At 45.9% G+C, this 21,657-nt stretch overlaps 1 protein-coding gene and 1 pseudogene across 1 annotated transcript; one reads left to right on the plus strand and one right to left on the minus strand.

The window, feature by feature from the left end:
• Positions 1-10,606: 10,606 nt before the first annotated feature.
• LOC144380379 (histone H2B type W-T-like) lies at positions 10,607-11,026 on the minus strand. The gene has a single exon (XM_078064014.1). The coding sequence runs from the start codon at positions 11,024-11,026 to the stop codon at positions 10,607-10,609; it is 420 nt and encodes a 139-aa protein (XP_077920140.1).
• A 747-nt stretch (positions 11,027-11,773) lies between these two features.
• Positions 11,774-12,193, plus strand: LOC144380380 (histone H2B pseudogene; annotated as a pseudogene).
• Positions 12,194-21,657: the final 9,464 nt, after the last annotated feature.

A 21,657-nucleotide genomic window follows, 5' to 3' on the forward strand; every position in this document is an offset into this window, starting at 1 on the left:
TGGGGGCCATTTCTCCTACTACTCAGAATGGACTGTTGTCCTGGGCTAAGCCACCATAGCTTGGGCAGGAACTCTCGCATGGCCAGCAGAGTGCTGGTGCAAATCAAGAGACATAATTGACGAGCACCTGCCCCGAGTTCTGACCAAGACCCTCAGGAGAAATGGCAAAAACCATAGTCTCCAAACACAGCACACAAAGAAGTAGTCATACAGATAAAAACACCAAAAAGGTTTTTAATGTTTTTAGCAGCATTTGCCAAGTTTAAAATTGTTTTCTTAACACTAGTTAGGTTGTAAAAACCATACCCGCACACTAGAATTGCTGACCAAATATAAGTGTTGTTGGGTGAAAAAAAAAAAAAAAAAACCACACACACACACACACACACACACACACACACACACACACACACACGCCAATTTACCCAAATTGTCTAAGAAACCACCAGAGGGACCTATACTAATCAACTCTTGTTGATCAGACATTGGATGTGGCCATCAGGGGAAGTCCCAGAGCTCGGACAAGGCGGCTCTCTGCAGCTGAGGTAGTGCCTAAAAGGGCCAATGGCTGAGGACTGCCAGCTGACTGCACTCTCAGCAGCTGAAGCAGAGTCTGTCTGTGAGGAGAGTTCTGGTTGGAACATCTTCATGTCTATCATCGCCTCATTATCAAATGATACTCTGGCTACCCAGGCAACCGTAGTTTGACAGTCGTTTTCTCTCAGCACTAGCTTTTGGCTTCCATTTCTTGGTGAAAAGAGGTATGTTATCACATTATTCGGTATTCCATTTTTAGGCACCGTGCCCTGTTGTCTGCTATCTTGCTCTCTATGCTTATATCCTAGCTTTACTCCAATGTATCCACATGTGCTCCCTGAATCCGGGATGTCATGGCTTCCTTAAATTTGGGGAAATTACCAGACATTTGTCTTTGAATGTTATTCTTCCAAAATTCATCCAAGTTTCTGCTTCTGGAATGCCTATGAGATGCACTTAATAACTACTTACCCCATTCCCTAAGTCTCTTTGCCTCACTCTCATCCTATTTTTGTCTTTATCCTTCTATGAGGCGTTCTGTCTTATTTCTTTCACCTATCTTCTAGTTCACCCATTCTCTCTATCTGGTGTGTCTCCTTTGTTGTGTAAACTTGTGTGGATCTTTTAATCTAGCGGTTCCTATTTTCAAGACTAGAAAACCATTTAAGACATTTTTGATAACTAGTCGCTTCCTACTCATATTTTACATGTCTTGTAATTATTTTTTAAAGATTTTACTTATTTATGTGTCAGAGAGAGAGAGCGCGCACAAGCAGGGGGAGCGGCAGGCAGAGGGAGAAGCAGGCTCCCCGCTGAGCAGGGAGCCCGATATGGGACTCGATCCCAGGACCCTGGGATCATGACCGGAGCTGAAGGCAGATGCTTAACCGACGGAGCCACCCAGGCGTCCCTCTTGTAGTTATTTATATAAACGTTTTAGCCGTTTTTTAAAGTTGGCATTTGGTAATAATACTTTGGAACTTTCCAGTTTGGTTTCTTGTTTGATTTTGAGAAGGGTGGCTTGTTTTGGGATTGTGTGCGTGTATAGGAGGACTTTATCTGCAAGAATCCTGTAACAACCTCAATTAAGGTTACTCCTCCGGGAAGGATTAGAAGTGCATTTGCCATGTGTCTGCGTTTGTGACCGGGAACTGTTGGCATCATGCTGGTAATGCTAACCTGAACCCCAGAGCTACACCAGGACACTCGTGTGAATGCACATTCTCAGGGAAAATTTTTTTTTCCCCTCACTCAGAACTAAGGACCGGGAATAGAATTTTCCTTGGCACCTCCTTTTCCCAGTAGGAAACAGTCCAGTTTTCTCAAAGTTTGTAGTCATTCAAGCACCACTTCATGCAAAGCCGAGTATGTACTGCGATGGGTCTTACTTGCTCAGGCCCATGTAGCAAGCGGTAAAAAACAACAACAACATCAAAAAAAAAAAAAAAAAAAAAACAACTGTACATTCAAATAGCCTGAGTTAAAATACATGGTCGACATCAAGGGAAATCTTTTTACCACTATTAATTTGAACAGTTCTCCTCGGACCTGATGGAAGTGGTGAGAGATACATCCACGCACAGGCCCGGATTCAGATCCTTCTCCTCACGGTTAAAAGCGTGCAGCTAGTCAAACAAAGAAACAAACGGCAGGTCAAGTATCATACCAGATTCCCCCTCAATCGCAGAGGCTGAGCACCCAGTAAGACTCTTACTGGTTCAGCCTGTGACACCTGACCTCACACTGGGCCCAATGCCGTGAGTCAGCGGCTCCACATCCCTGATTGGCTAACTCCCAGCTGACTGAGGCTTGAGTTGCCTTGACTAGCAGCCTCCATCATCCTCATGAAGCCGATCTGCAAGTCCTGAAGATTTGTGATTTCCACAAGAAAAGATTACAGGCTTGGGAAGTATAGAGTCAGATAAATCTGGGCTACTTAAAGTGTTAGCTACAGTTCCTAGGGAGCCTGAAATAGGAATTATTTCCTGAACTTCTTGATTTAGCGATGTCTGTACTGACTTTGGGTTTTCTCTTCTGTTTTTCCAAGAATTCCATAGCAAAAGTAATGTTGAATAAGTTTGATTGGGGGTGGGCACGCGGGGGCTGCGTTGTTTAAGCGGCTGCCTTTGGCTCAAGTCATGATCCCAGGGTCCTGGGATTGAGCCCCTCATCAGGCTCTCTGCTCAGTGGGGAGCCTGCTTCTCCTCTCCCTCTGCCTGCCGCTCTGCCTACTTGTCCTCACTCTCGCACTCTCGCTCTCCATCAAATAAATAAATAAAATCCTTAATAAAAAAGTTTCATTAGGGCATGTTCGACTTATTAGTACTATTTTCCCAGGGTGGTGGCTTATAATTTGTTACTTAAGCAACAAATCCACTTCTCTCAATCAGTCTTTACCATTAACCACACTATTAGAGAATGAATGCTCAGCAGATGCCCTTTGTCCTCAGTTGCCTTCAGAAGTGATCAGAGGCACTCACTTCCCTTTTGTCTAGGCCTCAACATCCATTTTTCCTCACTGCATCTTGGAGTTTGTATCTGTCACTCACCTTCACACTCCCAGTCTTCACAGTCTATATGGTGCATTCGATGTTGTTTTACTCATGCTGCTATTTGATTTCTGAACTTACGGAGCAAAGCACCCAAAGGAGTGCAAAAATGACCTAACGGATTCCATTTCTTAATATGACTTCTCACATAAAACGATACATATGGGACCAGTACGTAAGAGCAAGACGCAAAACCTTTGTGTGCCATATGGACAAACACGGGGACTTTGAAACAGCAGCAGTGAGCATGATAGAAAGGAAGTGCCTCAGTGGAAGGCTGTTTATGCAAAGAGGCTCACCGTTGTACCTTTGAAAACGGGCATGGTGGCGAAGAGCCTTTGGCTCCCCAAATATTTTTCCCCATCTTGAGGCACTACCAAGGACAATTTCCTGGTCGTTGATTTCCTGATAATTTTTCCCACTGGCCTTACAGAATAAATTCCGTATTTTTCCAAATCCTTTCATTAGATTTTTCAAAAATTCCAGAAGGACAATAAGCAATAAACCTTACAAGGGTGGCCACTGATGCTAAATTCTTACTCTAATGATCCTAAGGAGAACTCCGGAGGTATAATGGCTCATCCGAGTTCTCCTACATTGGACCAAACAAACAACAAAACAACAACAAAAAACCCAGACTTGGCACCTAGTGATGGAAGAGGCATTGCACCCCTTCACGTCTTTGCTACACACAGAAGCCTTCTCTGGTATCCTCATTTTTCTGGAACTGCCCACCCTATTTTCCTGGAAGTCATATTGTTCTGCCACAGCTAAATGAGTTTTGTGATCTGACACTCCAGGAGGTTCCTGGGGCACTTCTGATGGGCTAAGGAAAGTTTCTTTGATTTTTGTAGATTATCCACATTTGTTTGGCAGGGCATGTCATCTTTCCCAGGGGCATTTACAAAGTATTTCAAAAGTACAAATGCCATTCTTAAAATACTGACCAAATATTGATTGCTAAAAGTACCGTAATCAATTCCTAAAAATTGAAATCAGAGTATATTCACTTTTACAGAGATAGGAAGCTAGAAAAATAAAAACTACAATAAAATTAAGCAACACTAATACCGTCTTGAGTAAAAGGGTGGTGAATGGGGTCACCTCACTTCTCTAACGGGACAACAAATAATCAATATGATGGAAGAGGCAGTGCATGTGCCCGTGTACAGCTCAGGTTTCATATCTCACATGGGTTGTTCTATCCCCCCACCGCACCCCCGCTTGCACCCAAATCATAGGAAGACATCCTTAACCCCCAGGACCACAAATGGGATCATATTCGGAGATAGAATCATTAATGAGGCAATCAAGGTAAAATACCCTCTTTAGCACGGATACTAATCCAAAATGACTTTTGCCTGTATAAAAGGGGGGAATGTCCACACAGAGACATGCGCATAGAGAAGAAAATGTGGGGAATACAACAACAACAACAACAAAATCAATGGGAGCAGTCAGTAATGTAAGAGCCCGAGAGAGAGAGACCAGGAACTGATTCTTCCCTCACACATCTCAGAAGGAAGCAACCTGGCCCACAACCCTTGATTTGGACTTCCAACCTCCAGAACTGTGAGACAATACATCTCTGTTAAGCTCCCCAGTCTGTGGTACTTTGTAATGATAGACTTAGCACACTCATGCAGATTTTGATTCCGGAAGTGGGATGAAGTTGTAGCGAAGACTTAGTAAGTTGGGAGTGGCTCTGAGACTGGGTAATGGGGCGGGGGGGGGGGCAGAAACTGGGTAACGGGTAAGGATGGTAGAGTTTTGAGATACGTGATAGAACAAGCTGAGATTGCTTTGAGGGACTGTTGGATGAAATATGGACATTAAGTGTATTTCAGGTGAGGCCTCATACAGAAAAGAGGAGAGCTGTAGGGAAAGACTTTATCATCTTAGAGAATACATAGAGCATCATGAAAATTATGTTGCTAGAAGTGTGAGTGCGAAGGGTGCTGCTGCTGAGGTAGCAGATGGAAATTAGAGGCATGTTATTGGAAGCTTGAGAAATGGCCATCCTTGTTATCGGGTGACAGAGCATTTGCCCACACCATGTTCCAGTGTTTTGTGTTTGGTGAAGACTAGAACGTTCACATGATAAGCTGGGACAGATAAGCTGAGGAGATTTGTAAGCACAGTGTTGAAGGCATGGCCTGGTCTCCCCTTGCTGCTCATAGTAAATGCCAGAGGAGAGCTGTAAATTCAAGAAGGTAGCGTGAAATGAGAAGAAACTAGCACGTACTGATTTGCAACCTTCTCAGCCTAACCAGGTAGGCTGCTTTGGAAAAAGGGCCAAGGCTGTGCCTGGAAAACCATCAGTTGGGAGCTTAGGCATGTGACACGTGGGTCCAATCGACCATCTCAGCAGAAGCCAGGAATGGAGACATAGTTATGCAAGTAAAATGTGTGGATACTGTGCGATACTGTGCGATAGCTTGAACCCTTTGGATTGCAGGGAAAGCCAACAGGTGTCTTATTCTGAGAATTTGGTGCTGGCTGAAAGGTGGCCCGCTAGACCTAAAGGGAAAGAGATGGGACAACACGAAGGAAGACTGTTGGGACTGCTGGGATTCGGCAGGCGAGAAAAGGGCCCCCAGATATATCTCACCGGGAACGTGTGCTGTTCTTCAGGAAAGGGGGCAAAGGACCCCACAGAAGGTTCAGGGGCTGGCAGGGTTGCCACTGCCACTACAGACCCAGAGGCGCAATGCCAGGGTCTGTAGAGCCATCTTCTCCTTGATTCCTGAGACCGAGGCTACCTCCTGGGTTCCAAAGGTTAGGAACACCTGGCCTTCAGAAGAAGGTACTGCAGCAGCCCTGGACAGGTGGGAGGCCGCCACTTCCCATGGCAGAGAGCGTGGGGCTGCCACCCCTTGTGGGAGCAGAGCTCAGAGCCTAGAGCCAGAGAGGATTCTTTTCCATGCTTATGCTCTAATATAATGTTTCCTACTCGGACCCAAACTTGCTCTGGACCCACGAACCCTTGTTTCCCTTTCCGATACCTTGATTTTGGAATAGTAATGACTGTCCTGTGCCTGTCCGTCCACTATATTTTGGGAGCAGATAACTTCTTGTCTTCTGTCACACATTCTCAGCTGGGCAGGAATTACGCCTCAGCATTAATCATAGCTGGAAATGCACCCTTATCTGGTGTACAGGATATTTAGATGAAATTTTGCCTCTGCATTGATGCTGGAATGGGCGAAGGCTTTTGGTGACATTCACACAGGATGAATGCATTGTGGACATAAGGACATGAATTTGGGGGGCGAGAGGGCTGACTCTTACGGGTTGAACTTTGTGCTCCCATAATTGATATGTTGTATTCCTGATCCCTCATTCTTCTAAATGTGACCTCATTTGATGGTAGACTACTACCCTGGCATTACCCTGGTGGTCGTGTTCAGGTGAAATCATTAAGGTAGGCCTCACCCAGTAGGACTGTTGTCCTTAGGAAAAGGAGAGATTTGGAGTCACAGACACTCACAGAGGGAAGACCACGTGAGTAGATATTGTGAGAACGTGGCTATTTTAGGGCAAAGAGAACGACTTATGAAAGATGCTTGCCTCATAGCCCAGAGACTCACCCACCCATCAGACAATGAGTTTGGACCTCTAGCATCCAGGACTGTGAGGCAATAAATGGACATGTCATTTAAGTTGACCAGTCCCTGGTATTTGATTTAGCAGCCCCACAAAGCTAATATAAACATCCTTCAATCACCACGATTAAAACACCTATGACTAAGCCATCAAGCAAAGGAGAAATAGCCGGTAAAGACTAACAGCTCTTTCCCCCATCCCCACCACCACCGATCTCCAAGGTGGCACAACCAAGGAGGTCTCCTGTGGCTCACCTTGGGACAGCTTCTCACACGTGGGGCCAATAGCTGTGTCTCAGAGGATGGAGGTCCCCTCATTGGCTGACTCAGGAGAGTGTGGGGCTTGAGCTGCTCTGAACAGAGTCTCCCACCATCCCCATGATGAGGTGTTGCACGTCATGAAATTTGAAGTTTCTCAAAAACAAAAGTTGGTAGCCTGAAAGGAACAGAGTCAGATAAGTCTGGATGTGTCAGAAAAGTAACTTCAGTTTCTAGGGAGCCTGAATAGGTTTTCTTTCTTGAACTCCTGGACTTAGGTATTTCTGTACTGGGTTTGGGTCCTTGCTTGTGTTTTCCAATGAATTGCAATGAATTCCAGTGAATCCCAATGAATTGAATTAATATGAGTAGTGCTTAGAAGAAATTGACTTGGGGGGCACCTGGGTGGCTCAGTCGGTTGGGTGTCTGCCTTCAGCTCAGGTCATGAGCCCAGGGTCCTGGGATTGAGCCTGGCATCGGGTTCCCTGCTCAGTAGGGGGCCTGCTTCTCCCTCTCCCTCTGCTGCTCCTCCTCTTTGTGCGCTCCCTCTCTCTCTCTCTCTCAAATAAATAAATAAATCTGAAAAAAAAAGATGAGAGACTGACTTGGGTATGCTTGTCCTATTAATACTATTTTCCCGTGTCGATGCTTATGATGTGTTAGCGAAGCAGGAGCCCTTCCCTTATATCATCTTCTTAGTAACCACAGCATTAGACCATGATTGCTCACCAGGTACATTTTTCCTGACTCACCCACTGAAGCGAATAGTCAGATGTATTCACTTTCCACTCTGGACTTCAACATCGAACCCCATTTTCTTTCTCTTTCCCAGATTTCGTGCGTGCCACTCACACTTGCATTCCCAGTCTTCCAACCACAGCCCAATTTGGGTGCATTTTAACCTTGTTTTCCTAGTGCTCCCACTGGATCGGAAATTACAGACGCAAAAGAGCCCACGTGTGCCCTCCCTCCCCGACACACATCACACATATCCTAATGGATTCCCATTCTTTTTTTTTTTTCTTTAAGTTTTTGTTTTAATTCCAGCTGGTTAACATACAGTGTTATATTAGTTTCAGGTGTACAATATAGTGATTCAACAATTGCATATATCACCTGGTGTTCATCAGGACAAGGACCCTCCTTAAACCCCATCACCTGTTTATCCCATGCCCCCCAGCCCTCCTTTCCCCTGGAAACCATCAGTTTGTTTTCTATAATTAAGAGTCTGTTTCATGAGTCCTCTCCCCTTCCCTCTGTCTCTCCCCTCCCCTCACTTTGCTCATTTCTTTGGTTTCTTAAATTCCACATGTGAGTGAAATCCTAAGGGTCGTGATCCAGCTGTCACTCGCCCTCCTGGCTTGCCCAGTGCCGAGTCAGCTGACTTTCAAAGCTCCAGGCTCCAAGTCCCATTGGTTATACAAACTCACGGTATTCAGCCCTTCTGGTTTCCACAGCCAAACAGTATGGGTATTAGCGTCCCCCGTGTGAGCTCCCTGGTGCGAGGGCCCATTTCTCTGCCCTCTCCCCATGCACAGCTCCCTCCTTCCTGTGGGCAGCCTCCATCCACATTTCTGACCTTCCTAACCTTTCAGATGCAGCTTCCTCCCTATATTTAGTTGTGGGGTTTCTTCTTCCAGTCCTTGGGTTGCTCTCTGGTTTATTTAATATTTGAGGATGATATCTAGTTTTAAATGTGGGACAGGGTGAGCTCAGGCTCCTCCTATTCTGCCATCTTCCCAAGCTCCTCTGGATTCACGTTCCTAAAATGACTTTTTAAATAATATGATATGTATGAGACCAATGTGCATGAATAACTGAAAAACCACTGTAATTCATGTGGTCCAAAAAGGCATTTTGAACCAGCAGCACTCAGCATGATAGAAATTAAGTGACTTATGAAACAGAATTTTATTTTTGTAAATGGTCCACAGTCCTTTCTCTGAAAAGGCATATGGCTCTGAAAAGAATTTTGGCTTCAAAAATTTAGTTCCCCATGTAAATGGCAATTTCTAAGGACCCCCCACAGGGATTTACTGGCACTTCATTTTATGGTAGCTTTCCTTGGGTATTTATGCAGGAAAACCCCCATCCCATTTCATATCCCTTTGGCTTTATCTCTCGTCTAATGGGCTCAAGAAAAGGTTGGATTGCTCTAGTTTACCTAGCTTTTGTCTCACTGTTTGGCTCAGAGTGACACCTTTCACAGGTTTCTACATTCAAATCAAAGGTTATTTAGAATTTATTTTAAAAGTTCACATGGAACACACAGCACACATGAAGAAATAGTGGGTTTTCCTGCAACTTGTAACAGATTTCAAAGGATTGAAGCCCCCACCCCTCCCCCCGCCAGTGTGTTCTTCCTTCACTGATATATAGGAAGCTAGAAGTCAATTAAATGGAAAGCACTTGGATAATCACCAACTACTTTGAAATTCAGCATGTACCTAAAGGAAAAGGAAACAAAGAAAGGAAAAAAAACCATGCACCAAGAAGAAAAACACAATGAGCCTTAAAGTGCATTACCATTACCCTCAGTCTTCCTATCCATCAAATCACTTGAGGTAGAGGAAGGATTCACCTTAGTTCTCTTAATTGCCAAACAGCCTCCTCTTATTTTGATGTAAAACCATAGGGACAGGTCCCACTGTGACATCTGCATGTTTACACTTCAACCACCCTGGTTGAAAGGAAGAGCTTCAACAGAAACCCACAGGCACACGGACAATCACACCACCTTCCCCCTCAATCTCCAGGCTGCATGACACAGGAAGGCTGTTATTGGTTCAGCCCTAGTCACCCCACCACCCTTTGGGCCAATGGCCGTGGATCCTGCGCTGCCAGTTGCTTATTGGCTGCTGCTAGCGGAGGCTGGGAGCACAGCTGCTCTCATTGGATGACCCCGTCATCCAGGCATAATTGCAGGGCAAGAAGCTTTTTGTGTCAAAAGGGAAAGATGATAGGCTCCCAAGGCACAGAATCAGATAAATTTGAATGAAGTAAAGTATGGCTTTCTCTTATTTTATTTATGTATTTATGTATTTATGTATTTATTTATTTATTTATTTATTTTTATTTTATTGTGTTTCGTTAGTCACCTAAAGTAGGCCTTTCCCAAGGTCGGGAGCTTGAGTAGGGCATGATTCTGCATAGTTTGAGTTTTCTGCATGGTGTTTGGGCCTTCTTTCATGTATTTCACTGAATTAGGATGAGGGGATACGTTGAGGGATTGTGAATGTTAAGTGTGACTTTTGTATCTGCTATAGCGCTTCACTTGTTGCTGTATCAACACACTCGAAAATTCTCTAGACGATACTACTCTACACAAGTGGGAGAAGGAGAATACCAAAGGCATGTAAAATTATTGTGGCCCCAACTGTGACGTAGAGTCCCGAAGACGCTGACCTGAAGGAATGGGCCACTTAGGAAAGTGATAAAATGCGGCATGGTCAAGGAAAATCATAACAGACTGCAGCACACACATATATTAAAGTGGACTTGCGCACGGTAAAGGTGTTTGAAGAACGGGCAGAATGGCACAGGTCGAAACGCTAGAGTAGGTGGCACTCTGGAGAGTTACAGGTCTCTTTGTGCCAAGTGAGGTGGCTCTGAAAAGAGCCTTTGGTTTGCGAGGTGGTCAGGTGGTCCGGGGGCAGCTCATTTGCATCTGTTGAACATGATGACGGACTTGGTGGCCTCAGACACGGCATGCTTGCCAATCTCCCCGGGCAGCAGCAGGCGCACGGCTGTCTGGATCTCCCTGGAGGTGATGGTGGAGCGCTTCGTGGTGCGGAGCAGGTGAGAGGCCTCGCTGGTGATGCGCTCGAAGATGTCCTTGACGAAGGAATCCATGACGCTCACGGCCTCCTGCGAGAGGCTCAGGCCGTCGTGAATATGCCTCAGAACCCTGGGGAAGTAGGTGGCGAAACTGTCGGGGCAGCGGCGGCGGCCGCGGCGGCCGCGGCGGCGGCCGCCGCGCCTCGGCTGCTTCTGCTTCGGGCTCTTCGGGTCCGCTGCCGTGGGCTCCTCGGTGCCGAGGCTTTCCTCAGAAGAGGTCTCACAGCCAGGTTCAGCCATGTGGGGCTCGCCTTCCCGACAGCTCAGAAGGAAGGGCACTGGCGGCAGCTTGAGCAGCGCAGGCCCATTTATAGTCGCTTCATTTCCTGACGTCACCAGCAAGTCCTATCTGATTGGACAACATGCAAAACCAAGAAGCGGGTCACTGAGCCAGGTCCTGTCAGATCTGACTGCTTGCCCTCGAGCTTGACCTCTCTTCAGTCAGAGTCGGAATCAGGCGTCCTCTAATTTTCTTGTGACGGCCTCCAGAAAAAAGTTCAAACATTCCGTGTAAAGAAGTAGTGTACCTCCAGATGTCGGGTCACGATCTCAGGGTTGTGAAATACAGAGCAACTTCAGGCTCTGTGCTGAGCTTGGACCCCGCTTGGGAATCTCTCCCTCTCCCCCTGCCCATCCCCCTACTCCCCTCCCTCTCTCTCTGATTCTCTTTAAAAAAAAAATTTCATACTGGAAATCTGGAGGAAACTACACCTTTACAAGGAATGTTTGAACATTTTTCTGGAGGCCGTCACAAGAAAATTAGAGGACGCCTGATTCCGACTCTGACTGAAGAGACGTCAAGCTCGAGGGCAAGCAGTCAGATCTGACAGGACCTGGCTCAGTGACCCGCTTCTTGGTTTTGCATGTTGTCCAATCAGATAGGACTTGCCGGTGACGTCAGGAAATGAAGCGACTATAAATGGGCCTGCGCTGCTCAAGCTGCCGCCAGTGCCCTTCCTTCTGAGCTGTCGGGAAGGCGAGCCCCACATGGCTGAGCCTGGCTGTGAGACCTCTTCTGAGGAAAGCCTCGGCACCGAGGAGCCCACGGCAGCGGACCCGAAGAGCCCGAAGCAGAAGCAGCCGAAGCGCGGAGGCCGCCGCCGTGGCCGCTGCGGCCGTCGCCGCTGCCCCGACAGTTTCGCCACCTACTTCCCCAGGGTTCTGAGGAATGTTCACGACGGCCTGAGCCTCTCGCAGGAGGCCGTGAGCGTCATGGATTCGTTCGTCAAGGACATCTTCGAGCGCATCACCAGCGAGGCCTCTCACCTGCTCCGCACCACGAAGCGCTCCACCATCACCTCCAGGGAGATCCAGACAGCCGTGCGCCTGCTGCTGCCCGGGGAGATTGGCAAGCACGCCGTGTCTGAGGCCACCAAGGCCGTCATCAGGTTCAACAGACGCAAATGAGCTGCCCCCGGACCACCTGACCACCTCGCAAACCAAAGGCTCTTTTCAGAGCCACCTCACTTGGCACAAAGAGACCTGTAACTCTCCAGAGTGCCACCTACTCTAGCGTTTCGACCTGTGCCATTCTGCCCGTTCTTCAAACACCTTTACCGTGCGCAAGTCCACTTTAATATATGTGTGTGCTGCAGTCTGTTATGATTTTCCTTGACCATGTCGCATTTTATCACTTTCCTAAGTGGCCCATTCCTTCAGGTCAGCGTCGTCGGGACTCTACGTCACAGTTGGGGCCACAATAATTTTACTTGCCTTTTGTATTCTCCTTCTCCCACTTGTGTAGAGTAGTATCGTCTAGAGAATTTTCGAGTGTGTTGATATAGCAACAAGTGAAGCGCTGTAGCAGATACAAAACTCACACTTACCCCATTCACAATCCCTCAACGTATCCCCTCATCCTAATTCAGTGAAATACATGAAAGAAGGCCCAAACACCATGCAGAAAACTCAAACTATGCAGAATCATGCCCTACTCAAGCTCCCGACCTTGGGAAAGGCCTACTTTAGGTGACTAACGAGACACAATAAAATAAAAATAAATAAATAAATACATAAATACATAAATACATAAATACATAAATAGAATAAGAGAAAGCCATACTTTACTTCATTCAAATTTATCTGATTCTGTGCCTTGGGAGCCTATCATCTTTCCCTTTTGACACAAAAAGCTTCTTGCCCTGCAATTATGCCTGGATGACGGGGTCATCCAATGAGAGCAGCTGTGCTCCCAGCCTCCGCTAGCAGCAGCCAATAAGCAACTGGCAGCGCAGGATCCACGGCCATTGGCCCAAAGGGTGGTGGGGTGACTAGGGCTGAACCAATAACAGCCTTCCTGTGTCATGCAGCCTGGAGATTGAGGGGGAAGGTGGTGTGATTGTCCGTGTGCCTGTGGGTTTCTGTTGAAGCTCTTCCTTTCAACCAGGGTGGTTGAAGTGTAAACATGCAGATGTCACAGTGGGACCTGTCCCTATGGTTTTACATCAAAATAAGAGGAGGCTGTTTGGCAATTAAGAGAACTAAGGTGAATCCTTCCTCTACCTCAAGTGATTTGATGGATAGGAAGACTGAGGGTAATGGTAATGCACTTTAAGGCTCATTGTGTTTTTCTTCTTGGTGCATGGTTTTTTTTCCTTTCTTTGTTTCCTTTTCCTTTAGGTACATGCTGAATTTCAAAGTAGTTGGTGATTATCCAAGTGCTTTCCATTTAATTGACTTCTAGCTTCCTATATATCAGTGAAGGAAGAACACACTGGCGGGGGGAGGGGTGGGGGCTTCAATCCTTTGAAATCTGTTACAAGTTGCAGGAAAACCCACTATTTCTTCATGTGTGCTGTGTGTTCCATGTGAACTTTTAAAATAAATTCTAAATAACCTTTGATTTGAATGTAGAAACCTGTGAAAGGTGTCACTCTGAGCCAAACAGTGAGACAAAAGCTAGGTAAACTAGAGCAATCCAACCTTTTCTTGAGCCCATTAGACGAGAGATAAAGCCAAAGGGATATGAAATGGGATGGGGGTTTTGCTGCATAAATACCCAAGGAAAGCTACCATAAAATGAAGTGCCAGTAAATCCCTGTGGGGGGTCCTTAGAAATTGCCATTTACATGGGGAACTAAATTTTTGAAGCCAAAATTCTTTTCAGAGCCATATGCCTTTTCAGAGAAAGGACTGTGGACCATTTACAAAAATAAAATTCTGTTTCATAAGTCACTTAATTTCTATCATGCTGAGTGCTGCTGGTTCAAAATGCCTTTTTGGACCACATGAATTACAGTGGTTTTTCAGTTATTCATGCACATTGGTCTCATACATATCATATTATTTAAAAAGTCATTTTAGGAACGTGAATCCAGAGGAGCTTGGGAAGATGGCAGAATAGGAGGAGCCTGAGCTCACCCTGTCCCACATTTAAAACTAGATATCATCCTCAAATATTAAATAAACCAGAGAGCAACCCAAGGACTGGAAGAAGAAACCCCACAACTAAATATAGGGAGGAAGCTACATCTGAAAGGTTAGGAAGGTCAGAAATGTGGATGGAGGCTGCCCACAGGAAGGAGGGAGCTGTGCATGGGGAGAGGGCAGAGAAATGGGCCCTCGCACCAGGGAGCTCACACGGGGGACGCTAATACCCATACTGTTTGGCTGTGGAAACCAGAAGGGCTGAATACCGTGAGTTTGTATAACCAATGGGACTTGGAGCCTGGAGCTTTGAAAGTCAGCTGACTCGGCACTGGGCAAGCCAGGAGAGCGAGTTACAGCTGGATCACGACCCTTAGGATTTCACTCACATGTGGAATTTAAGAAACCAAAGAAATGAGCAAAGTGAGGGGAGGGGAGAGACAGAGGGAAGGGGAGAGGACTCATGAAACAGACTCTTAATTATAGAAAACAAACTGATGGTTTCCAGGGGAAAGGAGGGCTGGGGGGCATGGGATAAACAGGTGATGGGGTTTAAGGAGGGTCCTTGTCCTGATGAACACCAGGTGATATATGCAATTGTTGAATCACTATATTGTACACCTGAAACTAATATAACACTGTATGTTAACCAGCTGGAATTAAAACAAAAACTTAAAGAAAAAAAAAAAAGAATGGGAATCCATCAGGATATGTGTGATGTGTGTCGGGGAGGGAGGGCACACGTGGGCTCTTTTGCGTCTGTAATTTCCGATCCAGTGGGAGCACTAGGAAAACAAGGTTAAAATGCACCCAAATTGGGCTGTGGTTGGAAGACTGGGAATGCAAGTGTGAGTGGCACGCACGAAATCTGGGAAAGAGAAAGAAAATGGGGTTCGATGTTGAAGTCCAGAGTGGAAAGTGAATACATCTGACTATTCGCTTCAGTGGGTGAGTCAGGAAAAATGTACCTGGTGAGCAATCATGGTCTAATGCTGTGGTTACTAAGAAGATGATATAAGGGAAGGGCTCCTGCTTCGCTAACACATCATAAGCATCGACACGGGAAAATAGTATTAATAGGACAAGCATACCCAAGTCAGTCTCTCCTCTTTTTTTTTCAGATTTATTTATTTATTTGAGAGAGAGAGAGAGAGGGAGCGCACAAAGAGGAGGAGCAGCAGAGGGAGAGGGAGAAGCAGGCCCCCTACTGAGCAGGGAACCCGATGCCGGGCTCAATCCCAGGACCCTGGGCTCATGACCTGAGCTGAAGGCAGACACCCAACCGACTGAGCCACCCAGGTGCCCCCCAAGTCAATTTCTTCTAAGCACTACTCATATTAATTCAATTCATTGGGATTCACTGGAATTCATTGCAATTCATTGGAAAACACAAGCAAGGACCCAAACCCAGTACAGAAATACCTAAGTCCAGGAGTTCAAGAAAGAAAACCTATTCAGGCTCCCTAGAAACTGAAGTTACTTTTCTGACACATCCAGACTTATCTGACTCTGTTCCTTTCAGGCTACCAACTTTTGTTTTTGAGAAACTTCAAATTTCATGACGTGCAACACCTCATCATGGGGATGGTGGGAGACTCTGTTCAGAGCAGCTCAAGCCCCACACTCTCCTGAGTCAGCCAATGAGGGGACCTCCATCCTCTGAGACACAGCTATTGGCTCCACGTGTGAGAAGCTGTCCCAAGGTGAGCCACAGGAGACCTCCTTGGTTGTGCCACCTTGGAGATCAGTGGTGGTGGGGATGGGGGAAAGAGCTGTTAGTCTTTACCGGCTATTTCTCCTTTGCTTGATGGCTTAGTCATAGGTGTTTTAATCGTGGTGATTGAAGGATGTTTATATTAGCTTTGTGGGGCTGCTAAATCAAATACCAGGGACTGGTCAACTTAAATGACATGTCCATTTATTGCCTCACAGTCCTGGATGCTAGAGGTCCAAACTCATTGTCTGTTGGGTGGGTGAGTCTCTGGGCTATGAGGCAAGAATCTTTCATAAGTCGTTCTCTTTGCCCTGAAATAGCCACGTTCTCACAATATCTACTCACGTGGTCTTCCCTCTGTGAGTGTCTGTGACTCCAAATCTCTCCTTTTCCTAAGGACAACAGTCCTACTGGGTGAGGCCTACCTTAATGATTTCACCTGAACACGACCACCAGGGTAATGCCAGGGTAGTAGTCTACCATCAAATGAGGTCACATTTAGAAGAATGAGGGATCAGGAATACAACATATCAATTATGGGAGCACAAAGTTCAACCCGTAAGAGTCAGCCCTCTCGCCCCCCAAATTCATGTCCTTATGTCCACAATGCATTCATCCTGTGTGAATGTCACCAAAAGCCTTCGCCCATTCCAGCATCAATGCAGAGGCAAAATTTCATCTAAATATCCTGTACACCAGATAAGGGTGCATTTCCAGCTATGATTAATGCTGAGGCGTAATTCCTGCCCAGCTGAGAATGTGTGACAGAAGACAAGAAGTTATCTGCTCCCAAAATACAGTGGACGGACAGGCACAGGACAGTCATTACTATTCCAAAATCAAGGTATCGGAAAGGGAAACAAGGGTTCGTGGGTCCAGAGCAAGTTTGGGTCCGAGTAGGAAACATTATATTAGAGCATAAGCATGGAAAAGAATCCTCTCTGGCTCTAGGCTCTGAGCTCTGCTCCCACAAGGGGTGGCAGCCCCACGCTCTCTGCCATGGGAAGTGGCGGCCTCCCACCTGTCCAGGGCTGCTGCAGTACCTTCTTCTGAAGGCCAGGTGTTCCTAACCTTTGGAACCCAGGAGGTAGCCTCGGTCTCAGGAATCAAGGAGAAGATGGCTCTACAGACCCTGGCATTGCGCCTCTGGGTCTGTAGTGGCAGTGGCAACCCTGCCAGCCCCTGAACCTTCTGTGGGGTCCTTTGCCCCCTTTCCTGAAGAACAGCACACGTTCCCGGTGAGATATATCTGGGGGCCCTTTTCTCGCCTGCCGAATCCCAGCAGTCCCAACAGTCTTCCTTCGTGTTGTCCCATCTCTTTCCCTTTAGGTCTAGCGGGCCACCTTTCAGCCAGCACCAAATTCTCAGAATAAGACACCTGTTGGCTTTCCCTGCAATCCAAAGGGTTCAAGCTATCGCACAGTATCGCACAGTATCCACACATTTTACTTGCATAACTATGTCTCCATTCCTGGCTTCTGCTGAGATGGTCGATTGGACCCACGTGTCACATGCCTAAGCTCCCAACTGATGGTTTTCCAGGCACAGCCTTGGCCCTTTTTCCAAAGCAGCCTACCTGGTTAGGCTGAGAAGGTTGCAAATCAGCACGTGCTAGTTTCTTCTCATTTCACGCTACCTTCTTGAATTTACAGCTCTCCTCTGGCATTTACTATGAGCAGCAAGGGGAGACCAGGCCATGCCTTCAGCACTGTGCTTACAAATCTCCTCAGCTTATCTGTCCCAGCTTCTCATGTGAACGTTCTAGTCTTCACCAAACACAAAACACTGGAACATGGTGTGGGCAAATGCTCTGTCACCCGATAACAAGGATGGCCATTTCTCAAGCTTCCAATAACATGCCTCTAATTTCCATCTGCTACCTCAGCAGCAGCACCCTTCGCACTCACACTTCTAGCAACATAATTTTCATGATGCTCTATGTATTCTCTAAGATGATAAAGTCTTTCCCTACAGCTCTCCTCTTTTCTGTATGAGCCCTCACCTGAAATACACTTAATGTCCATATTTCATCCAACAGTCCCTCAAAGCAATCTCAGCTTGTTCTATCACGTATCTCAAAACTCTACCATCCTTACCCGTTACCCAGTTTCTGCCCCCCCGCCCCATTACCCAGTCTCAGAGCCACTCCCAACTTACTAAGTCTTCGTTATAACTTCATCCCACTTCCGGAATCAAAATCTGCATGAGTGTGCTAAGTCTATCATTACAAAGTACCACAGACTGGGGAGCTTAACAGAGATGTATTGTCTCACAGTTCTGGAGGTTGGAAGTCCAAATCAAGGGTTGTGGGCCAGGTTGCTTCCTTCTGAGATGTGTGAGGGAAGAATCATTTCCTGGTCTCTCTCTCTCGGGCTCTTACATTACTGACTTCTCCCATTGTTTTTTGTTGTTGTTGTTGTTGTTTTCCCCACATTTTCTTCTCTATGCGCATGTCTCTGTGTGGACATTCCCCCCTTTTATACAGGCAAAAGTCATTTTGGATTAGTATCCGTGCTAAAGAGGGTATTTTACCTTGATTGCCTCATTAATGATTCTATCTCCGAATATGATCCCATTTGTGGTCCTGGGGGTTAAGGATGTCTTCCTATGATTTGGGTGCAAGCGGGGGTGCGGTGGGGGGATAGAACAACCCATGTGAGATATGAAACCTGAGCTGTACACGGGCACATGCACTGCCTCTTCCATCATATTGATTATTTGTTGTCCCGTTAGAGAAGTTAGGTGACCTCATTCACCACCCTTTTACTCAAGACGGTATTAGTGTTGCTTAATTTTATTGTAGTTTTTATTTTTCTAGCTTCCTATCTCTGTAAAAGTGAATATACTCTGATTTCAATTTTTAGAAATTGATTACGGTACTTTTAGCAATCAATATTTGGTCAGTATTTTAAGAATGGCATTTGTACTTTTGAAATACTTTGTAAATGCCCCTGGGAAAGATGACATGCCCTGCCAAACAAATGTGGATAATCTACAAAAATCAAAGAAACTTTCCTTAGCCCATCAGAAGTGCCCCAGGAACCTCCTGGAGTGTCAGATCACAAAACTCATTTAGCTGTGGCAGAACAATATGACTTCCAGGAAAATAGGGTGGGCAGTTCCAGAAAAATGAGGATACCAGAGAAGGCTTCTGTGTGTAGCAAAGACGTGAAGGGGTGCAATGCCTCTTCCATCACTAGGTGCCAAGTCTGGGTTTTTTGTTGTTGTTTTGTTGTTTGTTTGGTCCAATGTAGGAGAACTCGGATGAGCCATTATACCTCCGGAGTTCTCCTTAGGATCATTAGAGTAAGAATTTAGCATCAGTGGCCACCCTTGTAAGGTTTATTGCTTATTGTCCTTCTGGAATTTTTGAAAAATCTAATGAAAGGATTTGGAAAAATACGGAATTTATTCTGTAAGGCCAGTGGGAAAAATTATCAGGAAATCAACGACCAGGAAATTGTCCTTGGTAGTGCCTCAAGATGGGGAAAAATATTTGGGGAGCCAAAGGCTCTTCGCCACCATGCCCGTTTTCAAAGGTACAACGGTGAGCCTCTTTGCATAAACAGCCTTCCACTGAGGCACTTCCTTTCTATCATGCTCACTGCTGCTGTTTCAAAGTCCCCGTGTTTGTCCATATGGCACACAAAGGTTTTGCGTCTTGCTCTTACGTACTGGTCCCATATGTATCGTTTTATGTGAGAAGTCATATTAAGAAATGGAATCCGTTAGGTCATTTTTGCACTCCTTTGGGTGCTTTGCTCCGTAAGTTCAGAAATCAAATAGCAGCATGAGTAAAACAACATCGAATGCACCATATAGACTGTGAAGACTGGGAGTGTGAAGGTGAGTGACAGATACAAACTCCAAGATGCAGTGAGGAAAAATGGATGTTGAGGCCTAGACAAAAGGGAAGTGAGTGCCTCTGATCACTTCTGAAGGCAACTGAGGACAAAGGGCATCTGCTGAGCATTCATTCTCTAATAGTGTGGTTAATGGTAAAGACTGATTGAGAGAAGTGGATTTGTTGCTTAAGTAACAAATTATAAGCCACCACCCTGGGAAAATAGTACTAATAAGTCGAACATGCCCTAATGAAACTTTTTTATTAAGGATTTTATTTATTTATTTGATGGAGAGCGAGAGTGCGAGAGTGAGGACAAGTAGGCAGAGCGGCAGGCAGAGGGAGAGGAGAAGCAGGCTCCCCACTGAGCAGAGAGCCTGATGAGGGGCTCAATCCCAGGACCCTGGGATCATGACTTGAGCCAAAGGCAGCCGCTTAAACAACGCAGCCCCTGCGTGCCCACCCCCAATCAAACTTATTCAACATTACTTTTGCTATGGAATTCTTGGAAAAACAGAAGAGAAAACCCAAAGTCAGTACAGACATCGCTAAATCAAGAAGTTCAGGAAATAATTCCTATTTCAGGCTCCCTAGGAACTGTAGCTAACACTTTAAGTAGCCCAGATTTATCTGACTCTATACTTCCCAAGCCTGTAATCTTTTCTTGTGGAAATCACAAATCTTCAGGACTTGCAGATCGGCTTCATGAGGATGATGGAGGCTTCTAGTCAAGGCAACTCAAGCCTCAGTCAGCTGGGAGTTAGCCAATCAGGGATGTGGAGCCGCTGACTCACGGCATTGGGCCCAGTGTGAGGTCAGGTGTCTCAGGCTGAACCAGTAAGAGTCTTACTGGGTACTCAGCCTCTGCGATTGAGGGGGAATCTGGTATGATACTTGACCTGCCGTTTGTTTCTTTGTTTGACTAGCTGCATGCTTTTAACCGTGAGGAGAAAGATCTGAATCCGGGCCTGTGCGTGGACGTATCTCTCACCACTTCCATCAGGTCAGAGGAGAACTGTTCAAATTAATAGTGGTAAAAAGATTTCCCTTGATGTCGACCATGTATTTTAACTCAGGCTATTTGAATGTACAGTTGTTTTTTTGTTTTTTTTTTTTTTTTTTTTTTGATGTTGTTGTTGTTTTTTACCGCTTGCTACATGGGCCTGAGCAAGTAAGACCCATCGCAGTACATACTCGGCTTTGCATGAAGTGGTGCTTGAATGACTACAAACTTTGAGAAAACTGGACTGTTTCCTACTGGGAAAAGGAGGTGCCAAGGAAAATTCTATTCCTGGTCCTTAGTTCTGAGTGAGGGGAAAAAAAATTTTCCCTGAGAATGTGCATTCACACGAGTGTCCTGGTGTAGCTCTGGGGTTCAGGTTAGCATTACCAGCATGATGCCAACAGTTCCCGGTCACAAACGCAGACACATGGCAAATGCACTTCTAATCCTTCCCGGAGGAGTAACCTTAATTGAGGTTGTTACAGGATTCTTGCAGATAAAGTCCTCCTATACACGCACACAATCCCAAAACAAGCCACCCTTCTCAAAATCAAACAAGAAACCAAACTGGAAAGTTCCAAAGTATTATTACCAAATGCCAACTTTAAAAAACGGCTAAAACGTTTATATAAATAACTACAAGAGGGACGCCTGGGTGGCTCCGTCGGTTAAGCATCTGCCTTCAGCTCCGGTCATGATCCCAGGGTCCTGGGATCGAGTCCCACATCGGGCTCCCTGCTCAGCGGGGAGCCTGCTTCTCCCTCTGCCTGCCGCTCCCCCTGCTTGTGCGCGCTCTCTCTCTCTGACACATAAATAAGTAAAATCTTTAAAAAATAATTACAAGACATGTAAAATATGAGTAGGAAGCGACTAGTTATCAAAAATGTCTTAAATGGTTTTCTAGTCTTGAAAATAGGAACCGCTAGATTAAAAGATCCACACAA

Source organism: Halichoerus grypus, chromosome X (genome assembly GCF_964656455.1).
Source record: "Halichoerus grypus chromosome X, mHalGry1.hap1.1, whole genome shotgun sequence".
Taxonomy (NCBI): Eukaryota; Metazoa; Chordata; class Mammalia; order Carnivora; family Phocidae; genus Halichoerus; species Halichoerus grypus.